Raw genomic sequence first — 16,620 nt, forward strand, 5'->3', positions numbered from 1 at the left:
AGCAGCAGAGCAGTGTATCCCCTGTATAGTACAGCAGCAGAGCAGTGTATCCCCTGTATAGTACAGCAGCAGAGCAGTGTATCTCCTGTATAGTACAGCAGCAGAGCAGTGTATCCCCTGTATAGTACAGCAGCAGAGCAGTGTATCCCCTGTATAGTACAGCAGCAGAGCAGTGTATCTCCTGTATAGTACAGCAGCAGAGCAGTGTATCCCCTGTATAGTACAGCAGCAGAGCAGTGTATCCCCTGTATAGTACAGCAGCAGAGCAGTGTATCCCCTGTATAGTACAGCAGCAGAGCAGTGTATCCCCTGTATAGTACAGCAGCAGAGCAGTGTATCCCCTGTATAGTACAGCAGCAGAGCAGTGTATCCCCTGTATAGTACAGCAGCAGAGCAGTGTATCCCCTGTATAGTACAGCAGCAGAGCGGTGTACCCCCTGTATAGTACAGCAGCAGAGCAGTGTATCCCCTGTGTAGTACAGCAGCAGAGCAGTGTATCCCCTGTATAGTACAGCAGCAGAGCAGTGTATCCCCTGTATAGTACAGCAGCAGTGCAGTGTATCCTCTGTATAGTACAGCAGCAGAGCAGTGTATCCCCTGTATAGTAAAGCAGCAGAGCAGTGTATCCCCTGTATAGTACAGCAGCAGGGCAGTGTATCCCCTGTATAGTACAGCAGCAGGGCAGTGTATCCCCTGTATAGTACAGCAGCAGAGATGTGTATCCCTTGTATAGTGCAGCAGCAGAGCAGTGTATCCCCTGTATAGTACAGCAGCAGAGCAGTGTATCCCCTGTATAGTACAGCAGCAGAGCAGTGTATCCCCTGTATAGTACAGCAGCAGAGCAGTGTATCCCCTGTATAGTACAGCAGCTGAGCAGTGTATCCCCTGTATAGTACAGCAGCTGAGCGGTGTATCCCCTGTATAGTACAGCAGCAGTGCAGTGTATCTCCTGTATAGTACAGCAGCAGTGCAGTGTATCTCCTGTATAGTACAGCAGCAGAGCAGTGTATCCCCCTGTATAGTACAGCAGCAGTGCAGTATATCCCCTGTATAGTACAGCAGCAGTGCAGTATATCCCCTGTATAGTACAGCAGCAGAGCAGTGTATCCCCTGTATGGTACAGCAGCAGAGCAGTGTATCCCCTGTATAGTACAGCAGCAGAGCAGTGTATCCCCTGTATAGTACAGCAGCAGAGCCGTGTATCCCCTGTATAGTACAGCAGCAGAGCAGTGTATCCCCTGTATAGTACAGCAGCAGTGCAGTGTGTCCCCTGTATAGTACAGCAGCAGAGCAGTGTATCCCCTGTATAGTACAGCAGCAGAGCAGTGTATCCCCTGTATAGTACAGCAGCAGAGCATGTATCCCCTGTATAGTACAGCAGCAGTGCAGTGTGTCCCCTGTATAGTACAGCAGCAGAGCAGTGTATCTCCTGTATAGTACAGCAGCAGAGCAGTGTACCCCCTGTATAGTACAGCAGCAGAGCATTGTCTCTCCTGTATAGTACAGCAGCAGAGCAGTGTATCCCCTGTATAGTACAGCAGGAGAGCAGTGTATCCCCTGTATAGTACAGCAGCAGAGCGGTGTATCCCCTGTATAGTACAGCAGCAGAGCGGTGTACCCCCTGTATAGTACAGCAGCAGAGCAGTGTATCCCCTGTATAGTAAAGCAGCAGAGCAGTGTATCCCCTGTATAGTACAGCAGCAGGGCAGTGTATCCCCTGTATAGTACAGCAGCAGAGCAGTGTATCCCCTGTATAGTACAGCAGCAGGGCAGTGTATCCCCTGTATAGTACAGCAGCAGAGCAGTGCATTCCCTGTATAGTACAACAGCAGAGCTGTGTATCCCCTGTATAGTACAGCAGCAGAGCAGTGTATCCCCTGTATAGTACAGCAGCAGAGCAGTGTATCCCCTGTATAGTACAGCAGCAGAGCAGTGTATCCCCTGTATAGTACAGCAGCAGAGCAGTGTATCCCCTGTATAGTACAGCAGCAGAGCAGTGTATCCCCTGTATAGTACAGCAGCAGAGCAGTGTATCCCCTGTATAGTACAGCAGCAGAGCGGTGCATCCCCTGTATAGTACAGCAGTAGAGCAGTGTATCTCCTGTATAGAACGGCAGCAGAGCAGTGTATCCCCTGTATAGTACAGCAGCAGAGCAGTGTATCCCCTGTATAGTACAGCAGCAGAGCAGTGTATCCCCTGTATAGTACAGCAGCAGAGCAGTGTATCCCCTGTATAGTACAGCAGCAGAGCAGTGTGTCCCCTGTATAGTACAGCAGCAGAGCAGTGTATCCCCTGTATAGTACAGCAGCAGAGCAGTGTATCCCCGGTATAGTGCAGCAGCAGAGCAGTGTATCCCCTGTATAGTACAGCAGCAGAGCAGTGTATCCCCTGTATAGTACAGCAGTAGAGCAGTGTATCCCCTGTATAGTACAGCAGCAGTGCAGTATATCCCCTGTATAGTACAGCAGTAGAGCAGTATATCCCCGGTATAGTGCAGCAGTAGAGCAGTATATCCCCTGTATAGTACAGCAGCAGAGCAGTGTGTCCCCTGTATAGTACGGCAGCAGAGCAGTGTATCCCCTGTATAGTACAGCGGCAGAGCAGTGTATCCCCTGTATAGTACAGCAGCTGAGCGGTGTATCCCCTGTATAGTACAGCAGCAGAGCAGTGTATCCCCTGTATAGTACAGCAGCAGAGCAGTGTATCCCCTGTATAGTACAGCAGCTGAGCGGTGTATCCCCTGTATAGTACAGCAGCAGAGCAGTGTATCCCCTGTATAGTAGACTGTGTGCGATGTAGTGAATCCTTTATGACCTTCTCTTCCACTTTTGTGACATAAACTACAGGTTGTATTAGAGTCTATTACTAGAACACGGGTGGGGGTGGGGGTGGGGGGCTGCTCTACACCCGGGGTCACACTATATTATGCATCTTTCTTCATGGTTTCAGGGATTGCCTGGAGAAATAGGATTTCCTGGAAAACCTGGAAAACTTGGACCCCCTGTAAGTATATGGATCATAGAGGACAGTAATGTAGGATCGGTGTATATGGATGAAGTGTGTGTATGCTATGGGTATATAGTGCACATATAATACTAGGAGTAGTACATACAATGTATAAAGTACTGATAGTAGTGCAGGTAGTAGCTCTTATAATAATACTAGCAATTATCTGCAGGTACATTATACATACTGCCATGTACCAGCTGTCCACTAGATGGCGCACAGAGCAGACTAGAGAAATAATGGGAAATATCTAATATTTTTTTCTATTTATTATAAATATTTTTTAGGGATCACCCGGAAAAGATGGAACTGATGGAGTGGAAGGAAAACCTGGACCAAAGGTAAAATCCGAGTGAGATTGTGGACGTTCCTTATAGTAAATCATGATATAAAAGGGAAGGGTACACTCTGTGGGGGTCATTTATTAAGGGCCCGATTCGCGTTTTCCCGACGTGTTACCCGAATATTTCCGATTTGCGCCGATTGTACCTGAATTGCCCCGGGATTTTGGTGCACGCGATTAGATTATGGCGCATCGGCGCTGGCATGCACGCGACGGAAATTGGGGGGCGTGGACAAACGAAAACCCGACGTATTCGAAAAAACCATCGCATTTAAAAACCGAAAATGTGTCGCTTGGGAAGCGCTTACCTTCACCTGGTCCAGCTCGGTGTATTCCGGTGCGTTCCGATGCTTTTCAGCGCAGCAGCGCCACCTGGTGGACGGCGGAGGAACTGCCATCATAAATCCCGTCCGGACCCGAATCCTGTTCAGACAACGCGCCGCTGGATCGCGAATGGACCAGGTAAGTAACTCTGCCCCTGTGTGTCCTGTAGGGGGCGCTGCATAGATAACCTGTCAGTCCCCAGGGAAAGGCTGTAATTCTGGACATTGTATAATCGCTTACATCTGATTGTAGGGGGAGCAGGGAGAACGCGGCTTGGACGGAGCACCAGGACTTACCGGACCTCGGGTAAGTGACACCCAAATAACCTTATACTACTGCACCATGACCATTACTCTCACCATACAGTACACAGACTGGATTATACTACCGCACCATGACCATTATTACCACCATACAGTACACAGATTGGATTATACTACCGCACCATGACCATTATTACCACCATACAGTACACAGACTGGATTATACTACCGCACCATGACCATTATTACCACCATACAGTACACAGATTGGATTATACTACCGCACCATGACCATTATTACCTCCATACAGTACACAGACTGGATTATACTACCGCACCATGACCATTATTACCACCATACAGTACACAGATTGGATTATACTACCGCACCATGACCATTATTACCACCATACAGTACACAGACTGGATTATACTACCGCACCATGACTATTATTACCTCCATACAGTACACAGACTGGATTATACTACTGCACCATGACCATTATTACCACCATACAGTACACAGACTGGATTATACTACTGCACCATGACCATTATTACCTCCCTACAGTACACAGACTGGATTATACTACCGCACCATGACTATTATTACCTCCATACAGTACACAGACTGGATTATACTACTGCACCATGACCATTATTACCACCATACAGTACACAGACTGGATTATACTACTGCACCATGACCATTACTCTCACCATACAGCACACAGACTGGATTATACTACCGCACCATGACCATTATTACCACCATACAGTACACAGACTGGATTATACTACTGCACCATGACCATTACTCTCACCATACAGCACACAGACTGGATTATACTACCGCACCATGACCATTATTACCACCATACAGCACACAGACTGGATTATACTACCGCACCATGACCATTATTACCACCATACAGTACACAGACTGGATTATACTACTGCACCATGACCATTATTACCACCATACAGTACACAGACTGGATTATACTACCGCACCATGACCATTATTACCACTATACAGTACACAGACTGGATTATACTACCGCACCATGACCATTATTACCACCATACAGTACACAGACTGGATTATACTACCGCACCATGACCATTATTACCACCATACAGTACACAGACTGGATTATACTACTGCACCATGACCATTATTACCACCATACAGTACACAGACTAGATTATACTACCGCACCATGACCATTATTACCACCATACAGTACACAGATTGGATTATACTACCGCACCATGACTATTATTACCACCATACAGTACACAGACTGGATTATACTACTGCACCATGACCATTATTACCACCATACAGTACACAGACTGGATTATACTACCGCACCATGACCATTACTCTCACCATACAGTACACAGACTGGATTATACTACTGCACCATGACCATTATTACCACCATACAGTACACAGACTGGATTATACTACCGCACCATGACCATTACTACCTCCATACAGTACACAGACTGGATTATACTACCGCACCATGACCATTATTACCACCATACAGTACACAGAGTGGATCATACTACCGCACCATGACCATTATTACCTCCATACAGTACACAGACTGGATTATACTACCGCACCATGACCATTATTACCTCCATACAGTACACAGAGTGGATCATACTACCGCACCATGACCATTATTACCTCCATACAGTACACAGACTGGATTATACTACCGCACCATGACCATTACTACCACCATACAGTACACAGACTGGATTATACTACCGCACCATGACCATTATTACCATCATACAGTACACAGACTGGATTATACTACCGCACCATGACCATTATTACCATCATACAGTACACAGACTGGATTATACTACCGCACCATGACCATTATTACCACCATACAGTACACAGACTGGAGTATACTACCGCACCATGACCATTACTACCTCCATACAGTACACAGACTGGATTATACTACTGCACCATGACTATTATTACCACCATACAGTACACAGACTGGATTATACTACAGCACCATGACCATTATTACCTCCATACAGTACACAGAGTGGATTATACTACCGCACCATGACCATTATTACCTCCATACAGTACACAGACTGGATTATACTACCGCACCATGACTATTATTACCACCATACAGTACACAGACTGGATTATACTACTGCACCATGACCATTATTACCACCATACAGTACACAGACTGGATTATACTACCGCACCATGACCATTACTACCACTATACAGTACACAGACTGGATTATACTACCGCACCATGACCATTATTACCACCATACAGTACACAGAATGGATTATACTACTGCACCATGACTATTATTACCACCATACAGTACACAGACTGGATCATACTACCGCACCATGACCATTATTACCACCATACTGTACACAGACTGGATTATACTACCGCACCATGACCATTATTACCACCATACAGTACACAGACTGGATCATACTACCGCACCATGACCACTATTACCTCCATACAGTACACAGACTGGATTATACTACCGCACCATGACCATTATTACCTCCATACAGTACACAGACTGGATTATACTACAGCACCATGACCATTATTACCTCCATACAGTACACAGACTGGATTATACTACCGCACCATGACCATTATTACCTCCATACAGTACACAGACTGGATTATACTACTGCACCATGACTATTATTACCACCATACAGTACACAGAATGGATTATACTACTGCTCCATGACCATTATTACCACCATACAGTACACAGACTGGACTATACTACCGCACCATGACTATTATTACCACCATACAGTACACAGACTAGATCATACTACCGCACCATGACTATTATTACCACCATACAGTACACAGAATGGATTATACTACTGCTCCATGACCATTATTACCACCATACAGTACACAGACTGGACTATACTACCGCACCATGACCATTATTACCACCATACAGTACACAGACTGGATTATACTACCGCACCATGACCATTATTACCACCATACAGTACACAGACTGGATCATACTACCGCACCATGACCATTATTACCACCATACAGTACACAGACTGGATTATACTACCGCACCATGACTATTATTACCACCATACAGTACACAGACTGGATTATACTACCGCACCATGACCATTATTACCTCCATGCAGTACACAGACTGGATCATACTACCGCACCATGACCATTATTACCACCATACAGTACACAGACTGGATCATACTACCGCACCATGACCATTATTACCACCATACAGTACACAGACTGGATTATACTACCGCACCATGACTATTATTACCACCATACAGTACACAGACTGGATTATACTACCGCACCATGACCATTATTACCACCATACAGTACACAGACTGGATCATACTACTGCACCATGACCATTATTACCAGCATACAGTACACAGACTGGATTATACTACTGCACCATGACTATTATTACCACCATACAGTACACAGACTGGATTATACTACCGCACCATGACCATTATTACCACCATACAGTACACAGACTGGATTATACTACTGCACCATGACTATTATTACCACCATACAGTACACAGACTGGATTATACTACTGCACCATGACCATTATTACCACCATACAGTACACAGACTGGATTATACTACCGCACCATGACCATTATTACCTCCATACAGTACACAGACTGGATTATACTACTGCACCATGACCATTATTACCACCATACAGTACACAGACTGGATTATACTACCGCACCATGACTATTATTACCACCATACAGCACACAGACTGGATTATACTACTGCACCATGACCATTATTACCACCATACAGTACACAGACTGGATTATACTACCGCACCATGACCATTATTACCACCATACAATACACAGACTGGATTATACTACCGCACCATGACCATTATTACCACCATACAGTACACAGACTGGAGTATACTACAGCACCATGACCATTACTACCACCATACAGTACACAGACTGGATTATACTACCGCACCATGACCATTATTACCTCCATACAGTACACAGACTGGATTATACTACCGCACCATGACCATTATTACCACCATACAGTACACAGACTGGATCATACTACTGCACCATGACCATTATTACCACCATACAGTACACAGACTGGATTATACTACCGCACCATGACCATTATTACCACCATACAGTACACAGACTGGAGTATACTACCGCACCATGACCATTATTACCTCCATACAGTACACAGACTGGATTATACTACCGCACCATGACCATTATTACCACCATACAGTACACAGAATGGATTATACTACTGCACCATGACCATTATTACCACCATACAGTACACAGACTGGATTATACTACTGCACCATGACCATTATTACCACCATACAGTACACAGACTGGAGTATACTACCGCACCATGACCATTATTACCTCCATACAGTACACAGACTGGATTATACTACCGCACCATGACCATTACTACCTCCATACAGTACACAGACTGGATTATACTACTGCACCATGACCATTATTACCTCCATACAGTACACAGACTGGAGTATACTACCGCACCATGACCATTATTACCACCATACAGTACACAGACTGGAGTATACTACCGCACCATGACCATTATTACCACCATACAGTACACAGACTGGACTATACTACCGCACCATGACCATTATTACCTCCATACAGTACACAGACTGGATTATACTACCGCACCATGACCATTATTACCACCATACAGTACACAGACTGGATCATACTACCGCACCATGACTATTATTACCTCCATACAGTACACAGACTGGATTATACTACCGCACCATGACCATTACTACCACCATACAGTACACAGACTGGATTATACTACTGCACCATGACCATTATTACCACCATACAGTACACAGACTGGACTATACTACCGCACCATGACCATTATTACCACCATACAGTACACAGACTGGATCATACTACTGCACCATGACCATTATTACCACCATACAGTACACAGACTGGATTATACTACCGCACCATGACTATAATTACCACCATACAGTACACAGACTGGAGTATACTACCGCACCATGACCATTATTACCACCATACAGTACACAGACTGGATTATACTACAGCACCATGACCATTATTACCACCATACAGTACACAGACTGGATTATACTACCGCACCATGACCATTACTACCTCCATACAGTACACAGACTGGATTATACTACTGCACCATGACTATTATTACCACCATACAGTACACAGACTGGATTATACTACCACACCATGACCATTACTACCACCATACAGTACACAGACTAGATTATACTACCGCACCATGACCATTATTACCTCCATACAGTACACAGACTGGATTATACTACCGCACCATGACCATTATTACCTCCATACAGTACACAGACTGGATCATACTACCGCACCATGACCATTATTACCACCATACAGTACACAGACTGGATTATACTACCGCACCATGACCATTATTACCACCATACAGTACACAGACTGGATTATACTACCGCACCATGACCATTATTACCACCATACAGTACACAGACTGGATTATACTACCGCATCATGACTATTATTACCACCATACAGTACACAGACTGGATTATACTACTGCACCATGACCATTATTACCACCATACAGTACACAGACTGGATTATACTACCGCACCATGACTATTATTACCTCCATACAGTACACAGACTGGATTATACTACCGCACCATGACCATTATTACCACCATACAGTACACAGACTGGATTATACTACCGCACCATGACCATTACTCTCACCATACAGTACACAGACTGGATTATACTACCGCACCATGACCATTATTACCACCATACAGTACACAGACTGGATTATACTACCGCACCATGACCATTATTACCACCATACAGTACACAGACTGGATTATACTACCGCACCATGACCATTATTACCACCATACAGTACACAGACTGGATTATACTACTGCACCATGACCATTATTACCACCATACAGTACACAGACTGGATTATACTACCGCACCATGACCATTATTACCACCATACAGTACACAGACTGGATTATACTACCGCACCATGACCATTATTACCACCATACAGTACACAGACTGGATTATACTACCGCACCATGACCATTATTACCACCATACAGTACACAGACTGGATTATACTACCGCACCATGACCATTACTACCTCCATACAGTACACAGACTGGAGTATACTACTGCACCATGACCATTATTACCTCCATACAGTACACAGACTGGATTATACTACCGCACCATGACCATTATTACCACCATACAGTACACAGACTGGATTATACTACAGTACCATGACCATTATTACCACCATACAGTACACAGACTGGATTATACTACCGCACCATGACTATTATTACCACCATACAGTACACAGACTGGATTATACTACTGCACCATGACTATTATTACCACCATACAGTACACAGACTGGATTATACTACCGCACCATGACTATTATTACCTCCATACAGTACACAGACTGGATTATACTACCGCACCATGACTATTATTACCACCATACAGTACACAGACTGGATTATACTACCGCACCATGACCATTATTACCACCATACAGTACACAGACTGGATTATACTACCGCACCATGACCATTATTACCTCCATACAGTACACAGACTGGAGTATACTACCGCACCATGACCATTATTACCACCATACAGTACACAGACTGGATTATACTACTGCACCATGACCATTATTACCACCATACAGTACACAGACTGGATTATACTACCGCACCATGACCATTATTACCACCATACAGTACACAGAATGGATTATACTACCGCACCATGACCATTATTACCACCATACAGTACACAGACTGGATTATACTACCGCACCATGACCATTATTACCTCCATACAGTACACAGACTGGAGTATACTACCGCACCATGACCATTATTACCACCATACAGTACACAGACTAGATTATACTACTGCACCATGACCATTATTACCACCATACAGTACACAGACTGGATTATACTACCGCACCATGACCATTATTACCACCATACAGTACACAGACTGGATTATACTACCGCACCATGACCATTATTACCACCATACAGTACACAGACTGGAGTATACTACCGCACCATGACCATTATTACCTCCATACAGTACACAGACTGGATTATACTACCGCACCATGACCATTATTACCACCATACAGTACACAGACTGGATTATACTACTGCACCATGACCATTATTACCACCATACAGTACACAGACTGGATTATACTACCGCACCATGACCATTATTACCACCATACAGTACACAGACTGGATTATACTACTGCACCATGACCATTATTACCACCATACAGTACACAGACTGGATTATACTACAGCACCATGACCATTATTACCTCCATACAGTACACGGACTGGATTATACTACCGCACCATGACCATTATTACCACCATACAGTACACAGACTGGATTATACTACTGCACCATGACCATTATTACCACCATACAGTACACAGACTGGATTATACTACCGCACCATGACCATTATTACCACCATACAGTACACAGACTGGATTATACTACTGCACCATGACCATTATTACCACCATACAGTACACAGACTAGATTATACTACCGCACCATGACCATTATTACCACCATACAGTACACAGACTGGATTATACTACTGCACCATGACCATTATTACCACCATACAGTACACAGACTGGATTATACTACCGCACCATGACCATTATTACCACCATACAGTACACAGACTGGATTATACTACTGCACCATGACCATTATTACCACCATACAGTACACAGACTGGATTATACTACAGCACCATGACCATTATTACCTCCATACAGTACACGGACTGGATTATACTACCGCACCATGACCATTATTACCACCATACAGTACACAGACTGGATTATACTACTGCACCATGACCATTATTACCACCATACAGTACACAGACTGGATTATACTACCGCACCATGACCATTATTACCACCATACAGTACACAGACTGGATTATACTACTGCACCATGACCATTATTACCACCATACAGTACACAGACTAGATTATACTACCGCACCATGACCATTATTACCACCATACAGTACACAGACTGGATTATACTACCGCACCATGACCATTATTACCTCCATACAGTACACAGACTGGATTATACTACTGCACCATGACCATTATTACCACCATACAGTACACAGACTGGATTATACTACCGCACCATGACCATTATTACCACCATACAGTACACAGACTGGATTATACTACTGCACCATGACCACTATTACCTCCATACAGTACACAGACTGGATTATACTACTGCACCATGACCATTATTACCACCATACAGTACACAGACTGGATTATACTACCGCACCATGACCATTATTACCACCATACAGTACACAGACTGGATTATACTACCGCACCATGACCATTACTACCACCATACAGTACACAGACTGGATTATACTACCGCACCATGACTATTATTACCACCATACAGTACACAGACTGGATTATACTACTGCACCATGACCATTATTACCACCATACAGTACACAGACTGGATTATACTACCGCACCATGACCATTATTACCACCATACAGTACACAGACTGGATTATACTACCGCACCATGACCATTATTACCACCATACAGTACACAGACTGGATTATACTACCGCACCATGACCATTATTACCTCCCTACAGTACACAGACTGGATTATACTACTGCACCATGACTATTATTACCACCATACAGTACACAGACTGGATTATACTACCGCACCATGACTATAATTACCACCATACAGTACACAGACTGGATTATACTACCGCACCATGACCATTATTACCACCATACAGTACACAGACTGGATTATACTACCGCACCATGACCATTATTACCACCATACAGTACACAGACTGGATTATACTACTGCACCATGACCATTATTACCACCATACAGTACACAGACTGGATTATACTACCGCACCATGACCATTATTACCACCATACAGTACACAGACTGGAGTATACTACTGCACCATGACCATTATTACCACCATACAGTACACAGACTGGATTATACTACTGCACCATGACCATTATTACCACCATACAGTACACAGACTGGATTATACTACAGCACCATGACCATTATTACCACCATACAGTACACAGACTGGATTATACTACCGCACCATGACCATTATTACCACCATACAGTACACAGACTGGATTATACTACCGCACCATGACCATTATTACCACCATACAGTACACGGACTGGATTATACTACCGCACCATGACCATTATTACCTCCATACAGTACACAGACTGGATTATACTACCGCACCATGACCATTATTACCACCATACAGTACACAGACTGGATTATACTACCGCACCATGACCATTATTACCACCATACAGTACACAGACTGGATTATACTACCGCACCATGACCATTATTACCACCATACAGTACACAGACTGGATTATACTACCGCACCATGACCATTATTACCACCATACAGTACACAGACTGGATTATACTACCGCACCATGACCATTATTACCTCCCTACAGTACACAGACTGGATTATACTACTGCACCATGACTATTATTACCACCATACAGTACACAGACTGGATTATACTACCGCACCATGACTATAATTACCACCATACAGTACACAGACTGGATTATACTACCGCACCATGACCATTATTACCACCATACAGTACACAGACTGGATTATACTACCGCACCATGACCATTATTACCACCATACAGTACACAGACTGGATTATACTACTGCACCATGACCATTATTACCACCATACAGTACACAGACTGGATTATACTACCGCACCATGACCATTATTACCACCATACAGTACACAGACTGGAGTATACTACTGCACCATGACCATTATTACCACCATACAGTACACAGACTGGATTATACTACTGCACCATGACCATTATTACCACCATACAGTACACAGACTGGATTATACTACAGCACCATGACCATTATTACCACCATACAGTACACAGACTGGATTATACTACCGCACCATGACCATTATTACCACCATACAGTACACAGACTGGATTATACTACCGCACCATGACCATTATTACCACCATACAGTACACAGACTGGATTATACTACTGCACCATGACCATTATTACCACCATACAGTACACAGACTGGATTATACTACAGCACCATGACCATTATTACCACCATACAGTACACAGACTGGATTATACTACCGCACCATGACCATTATTACCACCATACAGTACACAGACTGGATTATACTACCGCACCATGACCATTATTACCACCATACAGTACACAGACTGGATTATACTACCGCACCATGACCATTATTACCACCATACAGTTCACAGACTGGATTATACTACTGCACCATGACCATTATTATCACCATACAGTACACAGACTGGATTATAGTACAGCACCATGACCATTATTACCTCCATACAGTACACAGACTGGATTATACTACTGCACCATGACCATTATTACCACCATACAGTACACAGACTGGATTATACTACCGCACCATGACCATTACTACCACCATACAGTACACAGACTGGATTATACTACCGCACCATGACTATTATTACCACCATACAGTACACAGACTGGATTATACTACTGCACCATGACCATTATTACCACCATACAGTACACAGACTGGATTATACTACCGCACCATGACCATTATTACCACCATACAGTACACAGACTGGATTATACTACCGCACCATGACCATTATTACCACCATACAGTACACAGACTGGATTATACTACCGCACCATGACCATTATTACCACCATACAGTACACAGACTGGATTATACTACTGCACCATGACCATCACTACCACCATACAGTACACAGACTGGATTATACTACTGCACCATGACCATTATTACCACCATACAGTACACAGACTGGATTATACTACTGCACCATGACTATTATTACCACCATACAGTACACAGACTGGATTATACTACCGCACCATGACCATTATTACCACCATACAGTACACAGACTGGATTATACTACCGCACCATGACCATTATTACCACCATACAGTACACAGACTGGATTATACTACCGCACCATGACCATTATTACCACCATACAGTACACAGACTGGATTATACTACCGCACCATGACCATTATTACCACCATACAGTACACAGACTGGATTATACTACCGCACCATGACCATTATTACCACCATACAGTACACAGACTGGATTATACTACAGCACCATGACCATTATTACCTCCATACAGTACACAGACTGGATTATACTACTGCACCATGACCATTATTACCTCCATACAGTACACAGACTGGAATATACTACCGCACCATGACCATTATTACCTCCATACAGTACACAGACTGGATTATACTACAGCACCATGACCATTATTACCACCATACAGTACACAGACTGGATTATACTACCGCACCATGACCATTATTACCACCATACAGTACACAGACTGGATTATACTACCGCACCATGACCATTATTACCACCATACAGTTCACAGACTGGATTATACTACTGCACCATGACCATTATTATCACCATACAGTACACAGACTGGATTATAGTACAGCACCATGACCATTATTACCTCCATACAGTACACAGACTGGATTATACTACTGCACCATGACCATTATTACCACCATACAGTACACAGACTGGATTATACTACCGCACCATGACCATTACTACCACCATACAGTACACAGACTGGATTATACTACCGCACCATGACTATTATTACCACCATACAGTACACAGACTGGATTATACTACTGCACCATGACCATTATTACCACCATACAGTACACAGACTGGATTATACTACCGCACCATGACCATTATTACCACCATACAGTACACAGACTGGATTATACTACCGCACCATGACCATTATTACCACCATACAGTACACAGACTGGATTATACTACCGCACCATGACCATTATTACCTCCCTACAGTACACAGACTGGATTATACTACTGCACCATGACTATTATTACCACCATACAGTACACAGACTGGATTATACTACCGCACCATGACCATTATTACCACCATACAGTACACAGACTGGATTATACTACCGCACCATGACCATTATTACCACCATACAGTACACAGACTGGATTATACTACCGCACCATGACCATTATTACCACCATACAGTACACAGACTGGATTATACTACTGCACCATGACTATTATTACCACCATACAGTACACAGACTGGATTATACTACCGCACCATGACCATTATTACCACCATACAGTACACAGACTGGATTATACTACCGCACCATGACCATTATTACCACCAT

The 16,620-nt window shown here is 43.5% G+C and overlaps 1 protein-coding gene across 2 annotated transcripts in view; it reads left to right on the forward strand.

The window, feature by feature from the left end:
• The window catches only part of COL22A1 (collagen type XXII alpha 1 chain), a 315,022-nt gene that overhangs the window by 188,291 nt on the left and 110,111 nt on the right, over positions 1-16,620 (forward strand). For both annotated transcript variants that reach the window (XM_072151139.1, XM_072151140.1), the window contains 3 exons: positions 2,951-3,004; positions 3,295-3,348; positions 3,927-3,980. In XM_072151139.1, coding sequence (XP_072007240.1) covers positions 2,951-3,004; positions 3,295-3,348; positions 3,927-3,980 — 162 coding nt within the window. The remainder of the gene's footprint in view (positions 1-2,950; positions 3,005-3,294; positions 3,349-3,926; positions 3,981-16,620) is intronic.

The sequence above is a fragment of the Engystomops pustulosus genome, chromosome 5 (genome assembly GCF_040894005.1).
Source record: "Engystomops pustulosus chromosome 5, aEngPut4.maternal, whole genome shotgun sequence".
Taxonomy (NCBI): domain Eukaryota; kingdom Metazoa; phylum Chordata; class Amphibia; order Anura; family Leptodactylidae; genus Engystomops; species Engystomops pustulosus.